Genomic DNA, 22,569 nt, shown 5'->3' on the forward strand with positions numbered 1-22,569 from the left:
AACAATTCAAAAATATAAAAAAATTAATTTTAAATAAAAAATATAAATTTTAAAAAAATCATTCTAAAATTGTTACTAAATACCAAATAGCTCTAGAGTTTATAAATATACGAGGCAGACTAATCAAGATTAAATTTAAAACTTAATTTAAGATTGTGTTTTATAATATTTTTTATTTAAAAATATATTAGAATAATATTTTTTTAATTTTTTAATTTTTTTATTAATATCAATAGATAAAGTTAAGAAAAACTATAGGTGCTATATTTTTTTTAAAAAATATTTTAAAATAAAACCACATCGATATTATTTTTAAAAATATTTTTTATAATGTAATATATTAAAATAATATTTTTTTTATTTTTTATAATTTATTTTTAAAATCAATCTATTTTAAAATATTAAAAAAATAAATTTTCAAAAAAAACAAAAAATAAAAAATGTTTTTTTTTTTTTTATAGAATGCGGGACAACGTTCTCATAAAACAACGGTCCAACATCCCAAAGAAAGGTAAAAAAAAAAAAGAAAAAAAAAAAAGAAAGAAAATAAAAGAAAATAATGGTGGACTGGGAGGGTAGTGGTAGTGCTGCTCCCTCATTTGGGCAAACAAGTCTCCTCCCTCTCGTTCTCTCTTTCTCCTTCAGGAAAAAAAAAAAAAAAAAAGACAAATTATTTATCTATCTATATAGCACTGTTAATTAAACAGAGCGAGAAGGAGAGATTGATTAATAATAGAGATGACTACTTAATAGATTCTATCAACCAATCAGTCATTAATATTACGATTAGGGAAAACAGCAGCAGCTCCGAAATTCCAGCAAGATCAGCAAAGGTATAGGGGATGGGATTAACAAGAGTCCGACGATAGATCTGGGGAGTACGTATATTTTTTCTTCTTCTTTTATTCACTCCTAATTTTGCTTTCAATTTTCTTTTTTTTTTATTTGATTTAAATTAATTTGTGATTTGTTAATAAAACTGCCTTCCCTTGCATCTTACTGTTCTCCCAACTTATTCTCCACTCCTCTTTCTTGTCTTTTGGTTGCTTCTCCTCTAACCTTATAATTAAGCTCCAATTTTGGTGAACCTTAGGAAATCTTGGTGGAAATAACCTTGAATTCGTTGCAGCAGCCAGAGATAGTGTTGAGGGTCAATTGGGGTCCCAATCACTTCCCTTTTCTATTCAACTTAGTTTTCAACAACCCTTTTTGCGGAACCAAAGATCAACTCTTTCTTTGAGTTATTCAACATCTTTAAGGTCAGGGTGTGGAATATTGATAATTATTATTTAACGCTGTATGTTGTTACATCCAAGTACCATTGACATGCGAAGTGGTTAAAGTTGTTGTTTTTATGGGCTATCCAGAGGGCCACTGTAGTTCTTATGGTCACTCCCTTTTCTGAATTCCCCATTGATTCAAAGTTGCTTCAGGTAGTACAGTTTTACCCAATTCCAGGGTTTAGAGATTTAGTGACAGAAAAATATCCTTAAGCCTTAGGTTATGGTCCCTTGTAGAAAAATTGGTGTGCTGGATATTTATAATAATCATGTGTGTTTTTGCCAAGAAAATCAGAGTCTTGTTCATTCATGACTTTGGTTAATAATAAGGATGCACTATCCATGTGTAGATGGATATTCTATTTTGTTCCGTGTGTTTTACCAAATGCAAGATATACTCAAATGGAACTGTTACACTATGTTCCTCTTTCCTTTCTCATTCTTCTGTCTGACCTGCTGGGTTTTGTGGTTATAGATGAATGCATGACATATGTATCAGCTGGAGAGCGTTCCTAGTTCAAGTTCGGTCCATAAAAACTCATTAGTTAATGATCAGTATTTAGATTGTGATGATATGGCAATGGATCCCATCAATGGAGGGAACAATCTCAACAACAATCCTAATCTTGCCTCAAAGCAAAGATTGCGTTGGACTCATGAGCTTCACGAACGCTTTGTTGATGCTGTGGCTCAGCTTGGTGGGCCAGATCGTAAGTCTCACAAACATCCACGTGACTGGTCTTTTATTTCTAACTTTGATTTTTTTGTTATTTTTTAAACATCATTTATCTGATTTTTTCAAATATATTCTTTATAAAGCATCAAAGTGCTTAAATTAGTGAATGCCTTTTTTTTCATGCAATTCTAGTTGTCTCATATGTTTAATTAACAAGTTGATTGTTTCTAGAGAACTTTGATCTGCCATTGGTTATCCTGTTAAGCATTTTGTCTAAATGGAAATATCTGGCAATTTTTGCATATTTTGACTGATGGAAAGGCCGGCGAATACAGAGGGAGGCAATTGTCAGGAAAAAAATAAATACTAGATGACATGTCATAGGGCTCCCATTTAAATAAACTTCTTTTTGCCTGAAGCCGGAAATTTGTTTATTTAATTATGTGAGAACCCAAGTGAGAGTTATAGCTTGATATAACTGCATGAAAAGGCAGATCAGATGTTCAAAACATGTCAGAAATTTATTGAATAACTAAGGTGTTGAAGTTTTTTTTTTTAATTAGATTTTTTTTAATTTAAATTCTCTTACCTCTCTCTCCAGGGGCTACGCCTAAAGGTGTTCTCAGAGTCATGGGTGTGCAAGGCTTAACAATATACCATGTTAAAAGCCATTTACAGGTATATAAACTCAACTCCCATCCTATTCAAAACTTCAGATTCCTTTTTCTTTGATTATTCAGGAAGGTGATACGCCATGTTCTTGTTAAATATCATCTAATGACTGTGATCTCCTGATGCGTCCAGAAATATCGACTTGCAAAATACCTTCCTGACTCCTCATCTGATGGTAAGCCCCCTTGATATCTGCTGTTTATGTGCTTATTTGCTCATGCATTCCACACTGTTTGTGCATCTCAACAAATTAAAATGGTAATGCAAGGGAAAAAAGCGGACAAGAAGGAAACAGGGGATGTGATTTCCAATTTGGATGGTTCATCGTAAGTAGACCTTGTCTCTTCTCCTCTTTGTTTCTGTTATTTATAATAATTTTGTTCATAGAACCATGTGTTGTGGACTTCTTTTGGACACTCTAGACTGAAGAATTTGGTTTTATTCTAATCATATAAAACGCCTTCACCTTACCCACAAAGTCATGACTCGCAAATTGTATATTTCCTAATTTGTTTTGAATCATTTGGAGATTGGCTTGAGTTATTTGAGGATTCTTTTTTGCAGTGGCATGCAAATTACAGAAGCACTCAAGCTTCAGATGGAGGTGCAAAAGCGTTTGCATGAGCAATTGGAGGCATGTTTTCCTTGCACTCGCCATCTGATTAATTGGTTTATTATCATTGTTTTCCCTCATCAGTATGATCATTTATCACCGACTTGGGCCTTTAAACTCCTGCCTGAATGAGGAGAAAGAATTAATCCATTTCTGTTGATGTTTTTGGGAGATGGAAAAAATAGCAAGAGCCCAATTTTACCATCTTTGTTTATTTATTTATGAAACTTTAATATTTTTCAGCGCCATCATGTGTGGAGACTTCTATGCACGTGTCTCAAAGGTCTAACTGCACTGTGTAATCAGAGGTTTATGTCCAACCCTACGCTTACCAGCATGCAATTTCTTGTTTGCTTTGAACGTAACAGGTACAGAGACAGCTACAATTACGCATAGAAGCCCAAGGTAAGTATTTGAAGAAGATAATTGAAGAGCAACAACGATTGAGTGGAGTACTTGAAGATGTGCCTGGCTCGGGGGTCGCTGCCCCAGCATCAGGTGATAACTGCCCAGAATCTGACAAGACAGATCCAGCAACCCCTGCCCCAACTTCTGAATCACCCCTCCAAGACAAGGCTGCCAAGGAACGTGCCCCAGCAAAGAGCCTTTCAATTGATGAATCATTCTCTTCTCAGCCTGAGCCACTGACACCAGATTCACGTTGCAATGCTGGCTCCCCAGCAGAGAGCCCTAGAGGTGAGAGATCGATTAAGAAGCAACGGGTAAGCATGGGTGTAACATATGGTAAACAAGAGATGGTTCTTACACACCAGATACTTGAGTCGAGCTTAAATTCCTATCCACGACCACACTCTGCCTTCCTGGGTAGAGAGCAGTTTGATCCTTCATCTGGGTTATCGATCGAAGATCAAATGGAGAAAGTTTCAGGCAGTGATGTTTAGTTTTGGTGGCTGCATGATTTGGACCCTCCTTGACTCTTTACATTTTGCCTTGCCTGTAATTTCAAACGTGTTTTTAATTAGGTCAAACAAATTGATGTTAGATAATTAGGTTCAAGTAAAGTTGTCCATTTTACATTGATATCCTATAAACTTCGTAGATGCATTGAGAAAATGAGAAACAATATCAACGAGGATGAATTTGGTTATAACCGCAATCGCCCTCCTTAGCAGTTGCAGTCGTTAATTGGTTTCTGAACTACGAGATTTTTTAGACCTGCACTGCACGCTTGTTCACGTACAACTAACTATCATGCTCCTTGACAAATGGTCACTAGGAAGCTCTTTCTCAGTTTCCAGGGTAAATAACAAGGAGACATTTTTATCCAAATCCATGACCTTTTCATCCTGAACGACCTTTCCATGCCATTAAGTTCTGCCAAGATAAAAAGAATCAAGCCTATTGACTATAAGTGGTGGGGATGGACAATATAACAATTCAAACTTGGGGGTGGATTAAATTGAGTTTGCAACTATAAACATGTTTCTACGGTACAGCAGCTGTCATGAAGAACGATGCCTCTGATGGTTTACCCTCCTCTGATAGTTTACCCTCCTTAGAATGCAATGGCGTAGACGTTTGCTGAAGGCCTCAAGCTTTTCAAATTTCTCACCCTTGAGCTTCTTTGGCACTGTAAGAGCTTTCTTCTCCTCCTCCTCCTCCTCCTCCTCTTTTGTTGGGACCGGGGATTTTTGCTGTATGCTTCCTAGAGGTGTTGCAGATGCCTTTAGAGTCGTCTAAATACAAAAAGAAAATGAAGAAAATGACTTTCTTATAGTTATATGATGCAGATTAGCAAATTATTTTGCTGGCATATAATGGTTCTCATTTCTTTAATGGATACCAAATGAATATCTATCTTTTCTTTTCTCGCCTGGGGTGTGGTGGTCTTTGAGTGTGTACAAGATACCCATGCTTTCGATGATCAATGAAAGGAGATCTTTAACTGCACTAGGCCAAACCAACTGAAACTACAGCCATTATGCATGCTTTTTTTCAAAAAAAAAAGAGTTGCACAGCATATATACAATAAGGAAAGCAGGTGAAAAAGGGCACAAGTTAATGTTGAACCTAATCTATCGTAAGAACCACAAAAAATCATGAAAGAGCAAGAGAATTGACCTCATGGCTATTGTCCACAGCTCTGCATTCAGCAAGAGATTCTTCATCACTGCCTCCTAGGGAGGAGCATCTTCCCCAACTCTCTCTATTAGAGCTTGTATACAAGCAACACTCGCTCTGGCCAATTGGTTTTCCCTGTAAAATCAAAATTCCCATATCCAGTGAAAGATCAGTAAAGAACTTCTGTCAAACTCAAAGCATGGGTGCAAGCCCAAGAATCACATTTAGGAGAGTAATCCAGTGAAAGATCAGTAAAGAATTTCAGTCGAACTCAAAGGATGGGTGCAAGCCCAAGAATCACATTTAGGAGAGTAAAAAGGCGTGTGTGATCCCAGCAAGGCAGAGTTTGTACAGTAATTAGTAAAAGATGTAGAAGTAATGCAGATGCATAATGACCATTAGGGCGGTTGGCTCTATATATGTGTCCTTGACTAATAAAAAAAAATGACATCATAAAGGAAAACAAAAGAAAAAGAAATATCAGGCTATTCAGAATATTTAAGATATAACTTAGGTGTTAACAACCATGACTCATATCAAATGGTATCGTTCTTCGCTACATGCAATACTTTTCCAACAACTGCAAGTACTATACTCTAAAAATGTCAAATTATTTGATTAACCTGCGCAGGTTATTTTAAGGGCAACTTGTGTGTATACTGTAACCATTCAGGGCATTGGCTGGTAAGAGAGTTCCTGGGCACACAAATGTATGAATCTTGACGGGAGTAAAAAAATCCATTTGAGCTAAAAACTGCAATGCCGCCATTGAATTTCCAATAAATGTTTGGCCCAGTGCATTTAGCCAAAGACACATTTTGCACTAGCCAAGGACATACACAAACAATCACCAGTTCTCCAGTACTGGTTTCTCTCTGTTATGCCTACAACCAGGTTTTTAATGTTCAAGTTTCCATTAACTCAATTCACCTGCAAATTTGATGGCTCATCACCGCAAAGCCCAGCATTTTCACTAGCCATGGAGTCCTAAATCATCAACACAATATTCAATTAAAAAAACAACAGAAGGAAATGATTAAAGAGAAGGTATGTACCACTATATTAGCCAATGGTGCAACTTCAGAAAGAAGTTTGCTCACAGATTTCATGGTTGGAATGCTAGGACGAACAGAAGAACTTGCAGCATCGGTACAGGCAGAACAAAGGCCTGTGATTATCTCATACAAGAGGCTCTAGGAACAAAAATTGGCAAATAATATTTGGTTTCATTTTCTCAAAGAAAAAAAGAGAAGAACAAATAAACAACAGGCCATAAGTTATCATTGCATCATGCTGGTACTAAAGGAGCACTATCATGTTGCCAATCCTTTTGGATGGTAGATGCACCGTCAACTCTCAAGTAGTTGTCATGGGCATTTTTATGGTAACGTTATAACAGTCCAAGTATAATGAGTTTTCATTTTCACGCAAAGCACTCATGTTGACTAAACAGCTGTAAGAAATTGTTGAATAGTTATGGTCATAGTGTGTCTTAGTGTTTGATTTCTGCAGTCCTTGCAATGCAAGAGATCTCACAAAATAAATAAATAACAGCAGATTTACATATACTTCAGATAAGAAAAATCATAAATAAAATTGACAGAGTAAATATTTATAATGCACACCCACTAAATGGATGAGAAGCCGCTTGTTAAATTTTAAGTTACTATAATGGCCTCTGGGTAGTGAGCTAGCTTATTGGTGCAAAAGCTGAGATGCTTAATTAGAAACAGATTCCAAGAAGCAAGAAGATGTTTGAGGAATTGGTACCGACAGCCCTAAAGGAAAGAAGATAGCAAAAGCCTTAGGTTTGTTAATTACCAAAATCAGCATCTGATCTGAAGTTGGTGTTTTAATTGTTCAAAATAGCTAGGTAAGGAGATCACCTCATCCATGCCAGCACTGACTTTCAAATCACCCAAATCATAATATCTCTCAAGCTTATTTGAAGAAGCTGAAGTTTGAGGGGTGGTGAAGGACATTGAAGAAGAAAATGGATACCGAGTCATAATAAAACTGCGGTCGAGAAGAGTTGTGATCGCCATCAAATTTTATCATGTTCTTATCCCCCTGCAAAAGATGGAAACTTTGTTAATTTGCCAAAATGAGCCACTATGGTTAAAGAAGGATAAGAAATTTGGAATGATAATTACTGCATAGGAGTTAAAGATGAGGTCGGCATGGCAGGGGTGAATGAATTTGTCCTCACTGGCATGCCCAAATAGAGCAGGCATGAATGTTTTGGGCGCTACCTGTGAGAATCAAAAGGCATTAATGCCTTTATATCATCCAGGAAATAAAGAACACAACATATTACTGAAAAATGGGTGTGTGAACATGGAAATAGTATATCTGATGCAAATAAGTCACATACAATCCCAAAAATTAGGCATTGTTTTTTTTTTTTTTTTGTGGGCGTACTATAAGAACAATGGTAGGATGATATGATCTCAACATCTAACGGTCTAAGAAACAAAGACAAACCTTTAGGCAGTTAAGATCCATAATATCAAATTTTGCCTTCTTCTGAATCACCCATCGCATGCACTGCACCGCCATCTTAACCTGATTGCAATAAAATGTGTAAAAAAGTTACATTTGTATATGCCAGACATTAAGGGAAATAAAACAAGTTTTGAAACTCCAAATAACCTCATATTGATTGGTTATATATGATTAACAAAGATGAAACTAACAGCATCCAAACCCCAAAAATTACCTGAGGCCACACTAGAGAAATCCTCAAAGACACAAATGGTAAGGAAAATAACAGAATAAACATTCAAGGTTTAGAAACCTAGTCAAATACATGGTTACAAGCGTAGCATGCAGTATTTATAACTTGGAGATTGATCGTTGAAAATGCTGCATATACTTATCCAAATCAGAAGGAAATGCAAATTACAAGACTAACACCAATAAATTGCAGAAGTAACAGAAAGATCAACACCAAACAAAACAATATATCAAAAGTATTGGTGCAAGGACAAGTGCAAGAGCTTCCAACAGTAAGGCACAAAACAAAATATAGAGACAGATCCATACAGTAAATTTTGGAAGCCTGATTTTGTATACATCAACGAGTTCCATCATTAGATCAAATAAACTTGCAAAGGCACTATCCAGCACCATTCCAGCTATGGATGGGTCTTCTGCTCCATAGAGAAGGCTGAATAATATTACAGAACAACCACTTATCAATTGTGTTAAGAGTTCTTAAAAAGGTATTTATCATCTCAATTATAAAAATAAGAAAGGTACCTAGTGACTGCACCCATGGATCGTCCCCACAGGCCTGTACATGATATTTTTTTGTTGCTTCTTAGATACGAGACCACTACTTTGAGGTCATCTCTCTGTCATAGGGGAAAAGAAGGCATACAGAAAACAAGAGAGGCCAAGTTACATAAGGACTTAATAGAGAAGGGATGTACCTCATGCCAACCAAGGCTCACATAATCACCATCAGATAAGCCAGAACCTGAAAAATCAACAGCAAAAACAGTGATATTTGATGGAAGAAGAATTACAGCAGCCTCATTTGCATCTGCTCTACATCCGCTGCATTTTTGTGCAAGTTGGTAATTGAGTAAGTTTTCTGCCCTTGTGCACTATCTAACAATTACTAATTTAGGCAAAGGACGAGGAAACACAATGCACTGTTAAATACGCATATAGTACATTTCACTGCAAATCTAGATTTTATAACTAAGCCCAAGCTGACTTTGATGTTGAAATAGAGCACCTTAATCCCAAACCAGGATAAAGGAGAAGACTTTTAGTACAATGACAGCAAATGTAAAACCACTTTTAACATATGGATGTAGATGTCACAGAACCCTAGTGCTGCATTGCATCAGACCCCCGATGTTGGGCTATGGTGCTGGGTGTTTATAAGAAAAAAGAAGAAGCCACATTGGTGCCTAAATGTGGTGAGAAATAGAAAATGGTTCTCATTTATTAGTGGAGAGGTGCGGGTAAGGAACCTAGCTGGAGACTAGGATTGGTTTCAGGACATCAAAAACCAGATCTTTGACAAGAAAGTGAACAAAGTCAGTGGATATGATGGCTGGGAAGAGAGCCAACATGGCTTGCCTCTGGTCAATTAAGTCACTGAAAGAAATGCATGTAGAATGGAAAACCAGAGTATAGACTTAAAAACATATTATACTGAAATGAATAGCAATAAGGTAATGGTCTAAGGCATCCCAAGGAGCGTGAAGGTTTTGAAGCTGAGTAGCCTGATAGCACAGGCAAATTGATTTGTTCGATTCAGCCCATCTTTTTGCAATTTAATCTATGAATGCATCAGTGATTTGATTTGAAATAGAAGCAAACAATAGATTTGGCCAAAAATGAAAACTAATTACAACATTTTTATAGAAATTTGATCATATACAGAATATAACGAACCAAAAAAGGAGATCCATGTAGCCTACCTAATTAGTTTGGAACTAAGGCTTATTTAAGCTGAGTGACGAGACTATATAGAAGCAAAACTACATGGAACTGTCAGAATAATTTTTGCCTACCTGTTTCCATGGCAGTATATAACGCAAGGAAGGGGAGTATCTTCAGGGAAAGGTGAAGGCAGGTAATGGCTGCATCGCAAGGTATGACCCCTTGCATTGGTAAGCTGCAAACAATTAAAGACATAGAGTTAAAAATGGCAGTAAATAGGAACGATAAAAGTGAAAATTAGTGTGAACTAATGATGCCCATATTTGCCTCCAAGTCTTGTCTCTTGAATGCTTAACCAGCAAGAGTGAAAGCCTTCTCCCATAAATATTGATCTGGGTTATAATCCGCCCTGTACAAGAATATATGGAGCTCAGCCAAATACATCATCAATGACAAGAAGAAGCATATTTTGATTAAAGGGAAAAAAAGTAAACAGAAATAGTAAGCAAAGAAGGGTACCTGGGAGGACGAATTACAAAATGGATGAACTGACCAATCATATCATAGAACTAAACTTGGTTTCTAATTGGGCATATCCAAAAGTATATCCTCCCCTTCAAAAATGTAGCAAACTTGAGCCAAAGTCAGTGAGCAAGCAAGTGAATGATGATGAGAAACTGAACTCAACCACCCATATACTTGTCTATTTTACCCCACGCCACTTTCAGGGGTTTTTTTTTTTAGGAGTAAGAGACTGTGACAGTGAGGAAAACAGAAAGCAAGAGAAAAGAAAAGCAAAAGTTTATCAGGGGATCTCAAAAGGAAGGAGTGATGGCCTTTAAAACCTGGAAAAATAAAATTTCAATTCTGCAACTAGTTGAGCCAACTCATCGTCCTTGCAATGGAGAACGGAAAAAAGAATACCAAATTCAGATCTTAGAACATTAAAGACATCAAACAACAAACACTTATTCCTACTTGACCAGGTAAAAGACGAAAAAATGAAAACTTGATAAGAAAGGGTTTCCTTTAGACCTTGAGAGAGAGAGAGAGAGAGAGTTCACGTCTTTACCAAAAACAAAAATGTAGATTAAAGAGAGCCATAGAGAAGGAGGAGGAGTGTTTTGACCCCGTTGCTTGCTGCGTGGGATGTAGTTGGGTCGTCGCCGGACACTGGGGATGGGGGAGAGAGATAGAGAGGCACAGCTTACAACAGTACTTTCTACGCTTTTGTTTGATTGATTGTTTTTCTTCTACCTCTGCTTCCTTTTGCCCTTTTCTTTTTTATATAACAGTAGTAAGTGTGTTCTATTCATTCATCTACATTACTGAATAAATAAATAAATAAGAGAAAGTGACACCAAATTTTTATTCCATTTTAGGATTTTTCTTGCATCTACCTGTTTCAGCCATTGCCAGCTTCTGCGTGTCTCCGTCCTGTCCTTTTTTTCCTTTACCGATGCTCCTCCTAGGACGACGTTATTCTGTTGTTGTAGTATTTGTTGTATGATTAGTTATTTTATTTCTTTACTTCTTTTCTTGGACAGCTAACCAACTGACCATTCACATCACCTTCCTTCCCCCGTTCTCTCCTTTTTTGTTTTTTTTTTTTGTTACGTTGTACTAGTACACAACTACAATATTGTTAGATCATACTACTACAGTAAAAGTGCGCTGGTGGTGTTTCAAATTTTAATAAAGAAAAAGTAATAATAAAAAAGCAACAACAAATTTCCGAGCTTTTGAAAAAGAAATCTATGTTCTTGGTGGAGTAGAAACATGGATTTATTTATGCATATCTCCAACCTAGCATGTATGGCATAAGAAGGGGGTTGAATTGAAAAGGGATTTTTCCCATCTAGGACCAGCTCCTTTGCCCTTCACAAGTCATCCAATCTAATCTAAAGTATAGTTTAGGTTTTATCATACATACGGTCCCCAGTTAAAGCAGCCCAGTGACTCCAATGTCCTATTTTCTTACAATCCTAGATGATCCCCAAATTCAGTTTACCTCCTCTAACTGGCATTTAGTTTCTGGTTAAGCATTATGAAGGCACAGATCTAACGTAGTAATGTAAATCCAAGTCAAACAAACTCAACCTGCCATCGCCATCACTTTATTTTGGCACCCATGAGCATGAGAGCTCCCAAGGTCCCCTTGATGCTAACGAATGACGCCTATCCTTTCACTGTTAAGTTTGGTGTCCCCATTTAGTTTACATACGTGGGCACTTCAGTGTAGTAAGAATCAGATTAGCATTATATACGAATACAGTCGACATCTGATCTGTCATTTAAAAAACAACATTATACAATACAGAGATGGACACACATCAGATCAACAGAAATCCTTACACATCTCCAGTGACACATCATTGCTTTACATCTTTCCACGGTATTGTAGAAGGTTTCTTGGGTCGGAGGATGATATTGTCTTCTCAAACTGCACCAAAGATCATGAATAATTAAAAGAGGAGGGCATATTTGGTTCGGCCCATAAGGAGTAGATTTTTTTATCATCACGAACCCAAAGACAGGATCTTGTTTCTTTTTGGAGAGGAGGGTTGAATGTCAAAGTTTTGGGCTATCACTTGGTTTTACAATGTCCTGAAGCTTCCACCCACCAAGTCCCGCGGAAGCAAATGCCTAAGAGTGTAAGACATCAGATCAGGCTAAGATAAATGAATATTTTAAAAAAAATAACAGCAAACAGTTTCACCTTATGTAATTGAACCATATATAGCACTGGCAAGCAACAATTCTCAAACTTCACAGCCCCTCCCCAGTCATTTCTAAGTTCATTAGACCACTACTAATTTCTTGAACCCTGTAACAGGTAAAAGCTTCAATAATTCTTCTCCATCTGCCTCCCTAAAACATGCTTTTTTCTGCAGTTTTTAATTCTCAATTTAACAGAACTCCATATCTAAATTCATACTTTCATTATTTAGAAACATTTCTATCTATCTGCTAATCATGGAAAGAGGACACTTGCAAGAACCAATGTTCTAAAGCACTGCCAATACACATGCAGGAACTAAATATTTTCTAGGGGGCATTGCTTGTTTGATAGCAGGATGAAGGGCAGCATGCCAGCAAACTCACATTTGAAGTGCAATTTTAAAGGTTATATTGAAACTTTGACTACCACAATCATCAAGCATCATAAAATAGTTGGGTATACTGAGAATAATAGGAGCATAAATGGGGTGGGCACTATTGCTGAGAAGGGCTTAAAACTATAGGGGTTAAGAGAATTGAGAATAGGGTAATCTTGGTTAAATCAGCACTTTGAGAAGAGATGACTAATGCGGCCAACAATTATGTCCCAGAAAGAGGTTTGGATGAGGACACTAAGCATAGATAAGCATGTCTTGCAAGGGCCACGATAATCGTGGTAGGATAATCTCAAGGTGTTATTCTGAAAGGAGACGGCTAATCTTTAGCAATTATATCCCATGAATAGGATATAGCATCAATCAGAAACCTTTCCAATTTTGCATTGCTTTGACGCATAGAATGAGAAGGTCACTGAACTAATGAATGCCAGGCATGAAAAGAAAAATAGCGAGTCTAACCTCTGCCCAGGATTTCCCAGCAGCTTCAAGCAAAGCAGCATTGCATGTATTTAGCTCTACGGAGGCACCAGAGAACATAGAGGCAGCCTCCTCCCACCCCTTATTATGCCCCATGCACCTGTATAATTGACTAAGAATCAGCATAGTTTTTCCAACTTTCTATAATCCCAGTTTGTTCCAGAGATAAACAAGGCAATGAGATTTAAGGTGCAAACAGCATCCAATCAAAATGCCTAAAGCCATAATTTCTTAGCACACTCCATTTCTTCTTTTCTTTCCTTTTTTTGTCTTCTCTATAGCCAATTCTCAATATGCCAGGCATGAGTCAATTATCTCCTAAGAGTCTACGTTTAAGAAAATCATCATCTTTGTTTGTTTCTTGGCAGGATAGATTACAAAATGCATTCAAATCGCCTTTAGAAGATTGAGAAAATCAAAGAAACAAGACTAAAGAATTTATCTTCTAACCAATGGAAGAAACTTTTTCCAAATCATATTGCCAACTTGTTATCAAGGGAGTGTAGCACACTTATTTAATATACAAATTGCATTGAAATTGAAGAAAGAAACAGGACTAAATTGATCTTCCGACAGAAGAAAGAAACTTTAACCAAGGCAATTGGCAGCAAAAAAATGCGGCAGTACACACGTGCTAGCTAATCCTTGGGGTGAAAGTGAAGGGAATATTAACAGCAAAGAAATTGACTCACATGACAGTAAGAATGTCATCCCTTGAGTAATTGCAGATAGCTTGCTGAAGATGGTCGGCAGTCTGACCATCCATAGCTGCAATAGAATAGAAACTTGAAATGAAATGAACCTCTGCATCCAAAAAGTCTGGTACTTGTTGCTGCATTATTTTAAGTGTTTCCTTGGTTCGCAATGCATCACTGTCATCAGTCATTTTTTACTGAGTATGAATATCATTAATTATTGAAGTATGTATTAGTATGTTGTTAGGGTGGAGAGAGAAGAGAAATGAAAGATACGAGAAACCCACCTAGACAAAATAAGTTGGGGTATCCAACCCAAATGTTGGAGCTTTTGAGAGACTTTGGCAGCATCAAGCTCTCCACTTTTACTCAGTGGCCGGTCATGATCTATTTTTTTTTATTAACACAATTAGGAAGAAATTCATAGATATAGCAAACAGAAGATTAACTGGCCGGTTTATGTTTAAGACTAAGGAAATCAATGAGAAGAAAAATGGGATTGTTAAGAGCAGATAATTATTTATCGTTAGTAGATAGTGGGTGAGAGAGAAAGAGAGAGAGACCTCGAAGTGAACGGTCATCCCAGGAGCTCTTAGCATGACGAAGCAAAATAAGGCGACGGTGAACAGATAGCGTATCAGTATCAGTATCAGCATCAGCATCAGCATCAGACACGGTGGAGGCCGCGGTAGTAGATGTGTCTTGTATGACCATGCTGGGTTGCAAGGACCTTGTTCGGCGGCGGCGGCGGCTAGACCTGATTGAAGAAATGGGAGACGGTGGTGGTGCTGGTGCTGGTGCTGGTGCTGGTGGTGTTGGGGAAGGGCAAGGGCAAGGACAAGGACAAGGACAATGACAAAGCTTCATCGTCAACATTAACGGGATTTTTATGCTAGTGGTAATGTTGGTTAGAGGGAGTGCTGTATTCGCATTCATCCCCCTTCCCTTCACTTCAATCCAGTTCACTTGCTCTTCTACTTTCCGATAAATAGTAATCAGCTTTGGAATTCGAGGAGTAACATTACATAAATTAATCAACCCTGTAGTCTGTAGAGAATGAAGGAGTTTTACTTTTACAGATGAGATGGCCCAGATCATATGATATGGATGAGGCCTTTTTCAAGACAAACAATGAAACCTAGCAAGCCCAGTTACACTACTAGGAAGAATGGGATAAGGGCAAGTTTTACATTCCTTTGGTAATCATAAAGTCTTGATCTTTTTCCCCTCAATTGTCGGGGGCATAAATGTAAGATGTTATTATTTAACTCTCTGACCGGTGCGTCTCACTCTCCCTTCGCCTGTCTATTTTAGCTAGGCCTCCTCCTTTTTCTCTTCTTCCTACAATGATGATGGTAAGTGAACATGACCTTTGATGATTTGATATTACCATAAGATGGATTTGGTTTTTGGTGGGCAATTGCAATTACTATTTATAAGTACTGACCCTGCCTTCCCTACTTTTGTTTTTTTCCCCCTTTTTTGGATGCGTTATTGTTGCAGAAGGTTCGATTGAGTCAGACGCAGATCACGTCTTAATCCAAAGAGATCTCATACCAACAATCTGCTTTTTTTCGTTTTCCCACCGCAAAATAAATCCTTTAAAAGGTTAGCGGGAATTCAGCACTGATTGGTCTTTTATTAATTGTTTTGCTTCTACTTGGATGCTGCATATACATGTGATATATTAGTTCTATGTAATTTTGGGCAGCAAAATGCGAGTGTAAATGCTCTGGTTATTTGGTCTTTAAAGCACTTGAGACTTCTTTACTCATTGTCCGATGGGCTTTGTGTATATTTCGAAGAACTCCTCCTTTCAAGAGAGTTGTAATTTTGAGATAAATTTTGGATGCAGCTTTTCTAGGCAAATGAGATTGTTCATATTTAGTTCAGGTTTTAACAAGTTTTTAAGATTCCCCGAGTTGGGCTTTTTCTTCCTAAAGTTTGTTGGATTCAAAGGAGTTTGCTAGTGAGTTGAGGGAGTGTATCGGAGGTTGTTAATGGGAAGCATCAAGAGCAGTCTAAAGAATCTAAATGGTTGAAGTGTTTTTTTTTTTTTTTTTTTCAGTTGGAATAATTTTACTGTATTTCCTTTTTAGTGGTTCACTTTGGTGGATGTATAAGAGTACTATCATTTATGTGCTGAGTCCATTTGTTAAAGAGGAATAAATATAATTTAGAATTATGATTTCCTTCTCCTTAATTTCTGTTGGCTCAGCTGTAAATTTGATCATCGGTTATGTCCCAGTACCAAGGGGATGAAATGGATCACGCGGTTGATGACTATGAGATCGCAGAAGTAGATGATGATGTCTATTTTCATGGCAGATTCATGGCTGATTCAGAGTCAGAGGATGATGATGATGATGATGAATATGATCATTTGGTTTGTTCAATTCATACATCAGTTTCCACATTTTTTTTTTGTTATTTTTGCCATTAATGTGGAATGGGTCATTTGTTGTCCATTATACATCATCTGGCACTCTTGCTTTTGATGTGATGAAAAATATGTTGTTTATTTATTTATTTACTATCAGTTTTATTGACAGATCCTGTTTGTGACCTTTCTGTTCTTTTTTCATTTGGCCCTTGGGTGGGGGTGGGTTGTTGATTATGCAGGATAATAAGATAACGGATACATCTGCTGCAGATGCTCGGAAGGGAAAGGATATCCAGGGAATTCCTTGGGAAAGATTGAGCATTTCCCGAGAGAAGTACCGACAAACAAGGTTAGAGCAGTACAAGAACTATGAAAACGTACCCCAATCAGGAGAAAGTTCAGAGAAGGTAGAATCTATTTTCTCCCTAGTTTGTGGTGCTATTGGACTACTAGATACAGTTGACCCTTCTTTCTCACTTGCTTTTATTTCAACCGTCTCCAGGAATGCGAACCTATTAAGAAGGGGGGGATGTTTTATGAGTTCTGGCACAACACCAGATCAGTGAAATCTAAAATCCTTCATTTCCAAGTATGCTGATATTTTTGTCCCATCAGCTTGAATTGAACTATTTTTTAGCTGTATGATCCACTTGATAACATTTTCTTTTCTTACATAGTCATGATGTCTGATCTCCATGTGTTGGTGGGTTTGGGGGGGTGGCTGGATGGTGGTGAGATGCTGAAGGATTCCATCTTTAAGCCTGAGATGAGATGATTTAAGGACATAGTATTGAGACATTAGCTAATGATTGGCAACTCAGGGTTTATTGGAACTTCGGTATCTTAGGAGCCAATCTTGTAGGCTTTTTGGGAAGCTAAGATTTTAAAAGTATGCAAAGAATTGAAGAAAGGAGCTAGATGTTAACTAATTTAGAGACTTTTGATCATTTGAAGTGTTTTGAATGCGGAAAAAAACTAAAAATGCGAAGGTTTTAAAGAATATTGTTCAAAAGGCTACTTTATGTATTTGAAAACTGTTGTTCTGGCATTGCAGTTGCGAAACTTGGTTTGGTCAACATCAAAGCATGATGTCTACCTCATGTCACATTACTCCATCATTCACTGGTCATCATTAAGTTGCAAAAAAAATGAAGTCCTTAATGTTTCTGGGCATGTGGCACCTTGCGAGGTATATAAATCTTTTGATGTCTTACAATAGAACATCCCACAATGTAGTCAAATGCTTTTCTTTCTTTCTTTCTTTGTGAAGTTGCGGTAATAACTTCTTTGTATGATAGAAGCACCCGGGAAGCCTCTTAGAAGGATTCACACAAACTCAAGTTAGTACACTGGCAGTAAAGGATAGGTTGTTGATTGCTGGGGGGTTCCAGGGAGAACTAATTTGCAAGGTAATTTTTTTCATCTGTAAGTACTTTTAAGTTGCATTGTATTATTCCATAATCATTTTCATCAGAAAAGGAATTTCTTGATTGAATGAACTGAAAATGTAGAAGTCTGATATATCTGCCAACTTTTCTCTATTGTTATGCCCATACATACTTTTTTGTGGTTGTTCTGATTGGTGGTCATGTTGCATATAAATGAAAGTTGTAATTAATTAACCAACTTACCATAGCCATTTCTGTTGTGATTATGATGTTTACGATGTGTTGAGTATTTTTGGTTATTTCTGGAAGAATGTTGTATATAATGGCCAATGAGCTGTTTGCTTGCTTGTTGAGGATGCAGTATTTGGATCGACCAGGTGTTAGCTTCTGCTCTAGAATGACCTATGATGATAATGCCATCACAAATGCAATTGAGATTTATGAATGTCCCAGGTTCTTTATTACTTCCACTTCTTTGCACATTTTTTACTTTAGATGTTGGTCAAGGGACAGTGCCATTTGTTAATTCTATCTGACTTGAAGCAAACGCTGTGCAGTGGTGCAGTTCATTTCATGGCTTCAAATAATGACAGTGGAGTGAGAAACTTTGACATGGAGAGATTTCAGCAAACTAAGCACTTCTGCTTTGATTGGCCTGTGAATGTAAGTATTCCTTCTGTGAATGTAAACATTTCAGCCTAATTATAAATTTTAAGTGCCCCCATGATCATGTTATTGTAACAGATGCTCCAGGTTGTCCTCACTCCAGATTGTCCTTCCACCTTCTCCCACCTTTTAATCTTTCACATTCATGTGCTTTGATTGCACCTTGTTCCATTACTGCCAGCTAGCCTTCATCATGGTTTAAGCTCTTTTCTCTTTCTTCCAGTAACCATCCCGAAACGAGTTCCAAAAGGGTCTTAGATTTGGGAAGTTCCCCTTTTGCTTTGGGAGTATGTTGTTGATGAAGGAAGGTTTTTTGGAGCTCAGTAGGGGCTGGTGGAAGGCTTGTGAACTTATAGTTTCATTGGATCTAGTGAACCTAGACAAAATGCAAAGGTAGTTCAGGATATTTTTCAAAAGGAAATTGTAGGTATGGAATCAATAAGTTTGTGGGAAAAAGGGGGGTAGGTTCAAAGATTGAAGGAGAAATAAGTAATCTTGGATCTTGATGGTGTGAAGAAGAAAGCTGAGCTGATACATGGGAACAATGGTAAAAAGGTTTTGATGGAAGAGATTAAATGGAGATAAATATGGAGTTTTGTGATTAAAAAAAGGAGATAGATATACTAAATATTTCACAAGATTGATTTTGCCTTTTTAAGGAAAAATAAATTAGGATGCCAAAAAAGGGAGGGGTGGGATTGTGATATAAAAATTACGATCTCACCTCCTCACTTGTGAACATACATGTATGGTTTTTGATTTACTTTGTATGATACTAGTGTACAAAGAAGTCATGCTTCTCATTTGGGATTGTGATATACATTTGAGTGCATGTGCACTCATGCGTCCATGAGTGTCTATTGCATCCAGGCCTTTGGGTTGTTATGTTTTGTTGTTCTGAGTGCACATCTCTGGATGCTTTCCCCAGATTTGATCTAAAGGATTGGCTGTTTTGAGATTTTTATTTACTGAATGAGCTCATAACGTTTGAATTAATGTGTCACATGCTCTCCTTCTATGTATTAATATGTTGCTTCTGTTGACAGCACACCTCATTGAGTCCTGATGGTAAGCTTCTTGTCATTGTCGGTGACAACCCCAACGGGATACTGGTGGATTCTCAAACAGGAAAGGTAGCCTGCTGCATTTGTTAAAACATTTTTATTATTGTTGTTGTTGAATCCTTTGTTCTTAGAGCTCAAAAGACCTGTTTGCATTCTCGGATGCGGGCAGCTTCATTTAATTTGACGTCCTTATTACTGCAGCCCATTATGTCTTTATGTGGCCACGTGGATTTCTCATTTGCATCTGCTTGGCATCCTGAGGGCCGCATTTTTGCCACGGGGAACCAAGACAAAACCTGTCGTATTTGGGATGCTCGGAACTTGTCAAAGTCTGTTGCTGTGCTGAAGGGCAATCTAGGAGCCATTAGATCAATTCGTTTTACATCTGATGGGCAGTTCATGTCAATGGCAGAGCCAGCAGACTTTGTGCATGTCTATGATGCGAAGAATGGGTTTGAGAAAGAGCAGGAGATCGATTTTTTTGGGGAGATATCTGGTGTGTCTTTTAGCCCTGATACAGAAGCCCTCTTCATTGGAGTGTGGGATCGCACCTATGGAAGCCTCCTGCAGTACAACCGACGCAGGAGTTACTCATATGTCGACTCCCTCATGTGATTATCAGTCTGCATCTGCAATTTCCTATGAACATGAGGATGCTAGATCTGACAATAATGTACATGATGATGGTCACATACCTCATGTTACTCTGCAGTAGAGAAGAAATTGAGAAAAGACTTTCTACTGTTATAGTTTCTTCTTGTGAAATAATGTCGGGTGGCGTAGTGTGAGAGGGAAGAAGTTGGAGAGAAGGGCATGGGGGCATACGAGAGGTTTACTAAATTTATATAGTAAAGCTGTTATATATATTGAACGGGCTGTTTGATACAGATTTCAATGCTTTTTAAAAGTATTTTTTATTTGGAAAAAATATTAAATTGATGTTTTTATAGTGTTTTTTATGATTATGATATGGTAATATTAAAAATAAAAAAATTCAAATATATTTTTAAGAAAAATTTTACTTTCCACTGGAATTCCAAACACTCCAAGTGATTGAGAGGATATAGGGAAGCTTGGGGTTGTGTATAATTTTCATTTGATTTTATACTAACCTTTATTATTTCACATTTTATAGTTTAAGGAAACTTTTAAAAATATAGTTTTTTGTTTAAGAAATATAGTCCAATATATTTCAAAAAAGAAACCAACCGTGTTTCAAATGTCAAGCAAGGACTGATAAGTAAAATGTCAGTCTTTCTTCATCCTCAACCTCCAGTCTCGTGAGCCTTCGGTCCCTGTATTTAGAGCCTGTTTATATTTGAGGCAGCCTTTGCGTTTCTTTTAAATGCACTAAATAAACCGCTTGATTAATTATTAAATATAATTTACTGCTTGTGCAACCCAATATACAGAAAGTAAGTTGAAGCTGCTTCTCCTTCTTCTACTGTCTCCACTTGAACACTTCTTCTACTGTCTCCACTTGAACAGTTAAGAGCATCTCAATTATCTATGATAGAACTAAATCCAGCACAAACCTATATATATTAAATAGAGTTCGATGTAATAAAATTTAAAAAATTTTAATTTTTAATTTTTAATTGTATTTTATTTGAAAAACTAGTGTTTATCATTATTCAATGACATTATATAATTAAATTAAAAGGAAATCGCATGATAACGTAACATTTGTAGAATTTGATCGTAATTTCAATTTTGTTTCTGAAGTTGTTGCACATTCAGGAAACCATGGAAACTGTAGTCTTTGTCAGATGAATTTTGTACATGATGGAATTGCAAATCGTTTAATGGAATAATAAAAAATATTTTTTATAAAATATTTTTTATTTCATGATATAATAGCAGTAGTTAAATCTATAATATTTAAATTAAAACTATTAATATTAATATATATCTTTTTTAGTTATTTTATAACCCCAATTTAAAAAGCATTATTAACCAAACACATTAAACTACTTTTTATTCAACCTCAATTTCAATTATAATTTTAACCAAACATATATAAATACCAAACCAACCTCAACTAAAAGTGTTTTTTATAAAACAATATTTTTTAAACTGCAACTTCAAAAGCTACTACAATACCAAACACATTAGTATTACAACTGGATTGGTCTTTCGTGCAAAGCCACGAGTTGGTTTAATGTTTTTAACCTAAAAAAAAGTTTATAAAATATTTATATTTTTTAAAAAATAAAATAAATTCAATAATTGGATTAAATTTTAATTAATTTAATAATATGATAAAAATATAAGGCAACAAAAAAAATTAAAAAACAATATCAAACGATGATATTGAAAAAGAAATAAAACCAAAAAGATTTCAGTCCTTGTTAACTTTTCGAACAATAACTTGAATTATCAAACTAAAAGCACTAATTATTAATTAAATTAAATTCATATTAACAACCTAATAATAAATCTCATAATAAATATATTTTTGTTAAATTTAAATATTGAGGATATTTTTTACTAAGAGGGGCAATAGCCTTACTGTCAATTCTCTAGCTCAATCAGTCGACCGATTGAGGCAATTATATGAACCGGTTGACCGATTCACATAAAAACTATAATTTTATAATTTTTTATTTCAAATATATTGGCGATGAAGCAGAGTGATAGTGGTTCTATTATGGTTTTTCTTCTTCTCTATGTAGAGACATAAGTCTTTTTTTTTCTTGTCTTTTTCTATTTTGGATTGCTTTTCCTCGTGTATATGTCTTTGTTTAGTTCCTTTCATCCCTTTATATTCTATTTCTTCTTCTTTTTTCTCTCTTATTTTTGTCTTTATGGTCTCCTTTCTCTTTTCATCATCCCCTATTTCCTTCTCTCTATTTTGTTTTGTTTCTCTCCTTTATTTTTCAATTGTTTTTCTTTTCTCTCCGATTCTCTCTTTCTAGTCCTTTTAAAATGTTACCCCTTCTGTTTTTTCTTTTCTTTTTTTTCAAAATCCTTCTCTCTTTAAAACTCTCTTCTATGTTCCTTGTTCTTTTTGTCTCTATATCTTCTCTTAAAATCCCCCCCACCTCTTTCCC

The 22,569-nt window shown here is 36.4% G+C and overlaps 3 protein-coding genes and 1 pseudogene across 8 annotated transcripts; 2 read left to right on the forward strand and 2 right to left on the reverse strand.

Annotated features, from left to right (window-relative positions):
- The first annotated feature begins 535 nt into the window (after window positions 1-535).
- Window positions 536-4,352, forward strand: LOC105111962 (protein PHR1-LIKE 1-like). 4 transcript variants are annotated; one of them, XM_011007486.1, is made up of 8 exons: window positions 536-878; window positions 1,094-1,259; window positions 1,756-1,990; window positions 2,558-2,634; window positions 2,761-2,803; window positions 2,897-2,954; window positions 3,193-3,262; window positions 3,610-4,352. In XM_011007486.1, exons 3-8 carry the CDS (start codon window positions 1,771-1,773, stop codon window positions 4,141-4,143), a joined length of 1,002 nt encoding a protein of 333 aa, XP_011005788.1. In that variant the 5' UTR covers window positions 536-878; window positions 1,094-1,259; window positions 1,756-1,770; the 3' UTR covers window positions 4,144-4,352. The 4 variants fall into 4 exon arrangements, with proteins under 4 accessions (XP_011005788.1, XP_011005790.1, XP_011005791.1 ...); XM_011007488.1 differs by having other exon boundaries at window positions 1,130-1,259; XM_011007489.1 differs by lacking the exon at window positions 1,094-1,259 and having other exon boundaries at window positions 2,906-2,954.
- Window positions 4,353-4,540: 188 nt separating this feature from the next.
- Window positions 4,541-11,229, reverse strand: LOC105111961 (uncharacterized; annotated as a pseudogene).
- Window positions 11,230-11,961: 732 nt separating this feature from the next.
- LOC105111959 (uncharacterized) lies at window positions 11,962-15,142 on the reverse strand. 3 transcript variants are annotated; one of them, XM_011007484.1, is made up of 6 exons: window positions 14,855-15,142; window positions 14,579-14,815; window positions 14,303-14,402; window positions 14,013-14,192; window positions 13,303-13,420; window positions 11,962-12,370 (listed from the first exon to the last, which is right to left on the reverse strand). In XM_011007484.1, exons 1-6 carry the CDS (start codon window positions 15,111-15,113, stop codon window positions 12,296-12,298), a joined length of 969 nt encoding a protein of 322 aa, XP_011005786.1. In that variant the 5' UTR covers window positions 15,114-15,142; the 3' UTR covers window positions 11,962-12,295. The 3 variants fall into 3 exon arrangements, 2 of the variants coding, with proteins under 2 accessions (XP_011005786.1, XP_011005785.1); XR_839682.1 differs by adding an exon at window positions 12,444-12,551 and having other exon boundaries at window positions 12,280-12,370; window positions 14,579-15,142; XM_011007483.1 differs by having other exon boundaries at window positions 14,579-15,142.
- Window positions 15,143-15,269: 127 nt separating this feature from the next.
- On the forward strand, window positions 15,270-20,462 carry LOC105111958 (uncharacterized WD repeat-containing protein C2A9.03-like). Its single transcript, XM_011007482.1, has 11 exons — window positions 15,270-15,370; window positions 15,519-15,623; window positions 16,234-16,401; window positions 16,638-16,805; window positions 16,901-16,987; window positions 17,453-17,587; window positions 17,697-17,807; window positions 18,148-18,239; window positions 18,344-18,449; window positions 19,499-19,585; window positions 19,718-20,462. Exons 3-11 carry the CDS (start codon window positions 16,255-16,257, stop codon window positions 20,129-20,131), a joined length of 1,347 nt encoding a protein of 448 aa, XP_011005784.1. The 5' UTR covers window positions 15,270-15,370; window positions 15,519-15,623; window positions 16,234-16,254; the 3' UTR covers window positions 20,132-20,462.
- The last annotated feature ends 2,107 nt before the right edge of the window (window positions 20,463-22,569 follow it).

Source organism: Populus euphratica, unplaced genomic scaffold, assembly GCF_000495115.2.
Source record: "Populus euphratica unplaced genomic scaffold, PopEup_1.0 scaffold315.1, whole genome shotgun sequence".
NCBI lineage: Eukaryota > Viridiplantae > Streptophyta > Magnoliopsida > Malpighiales > Salicaceae > Populus > Populus euphratica.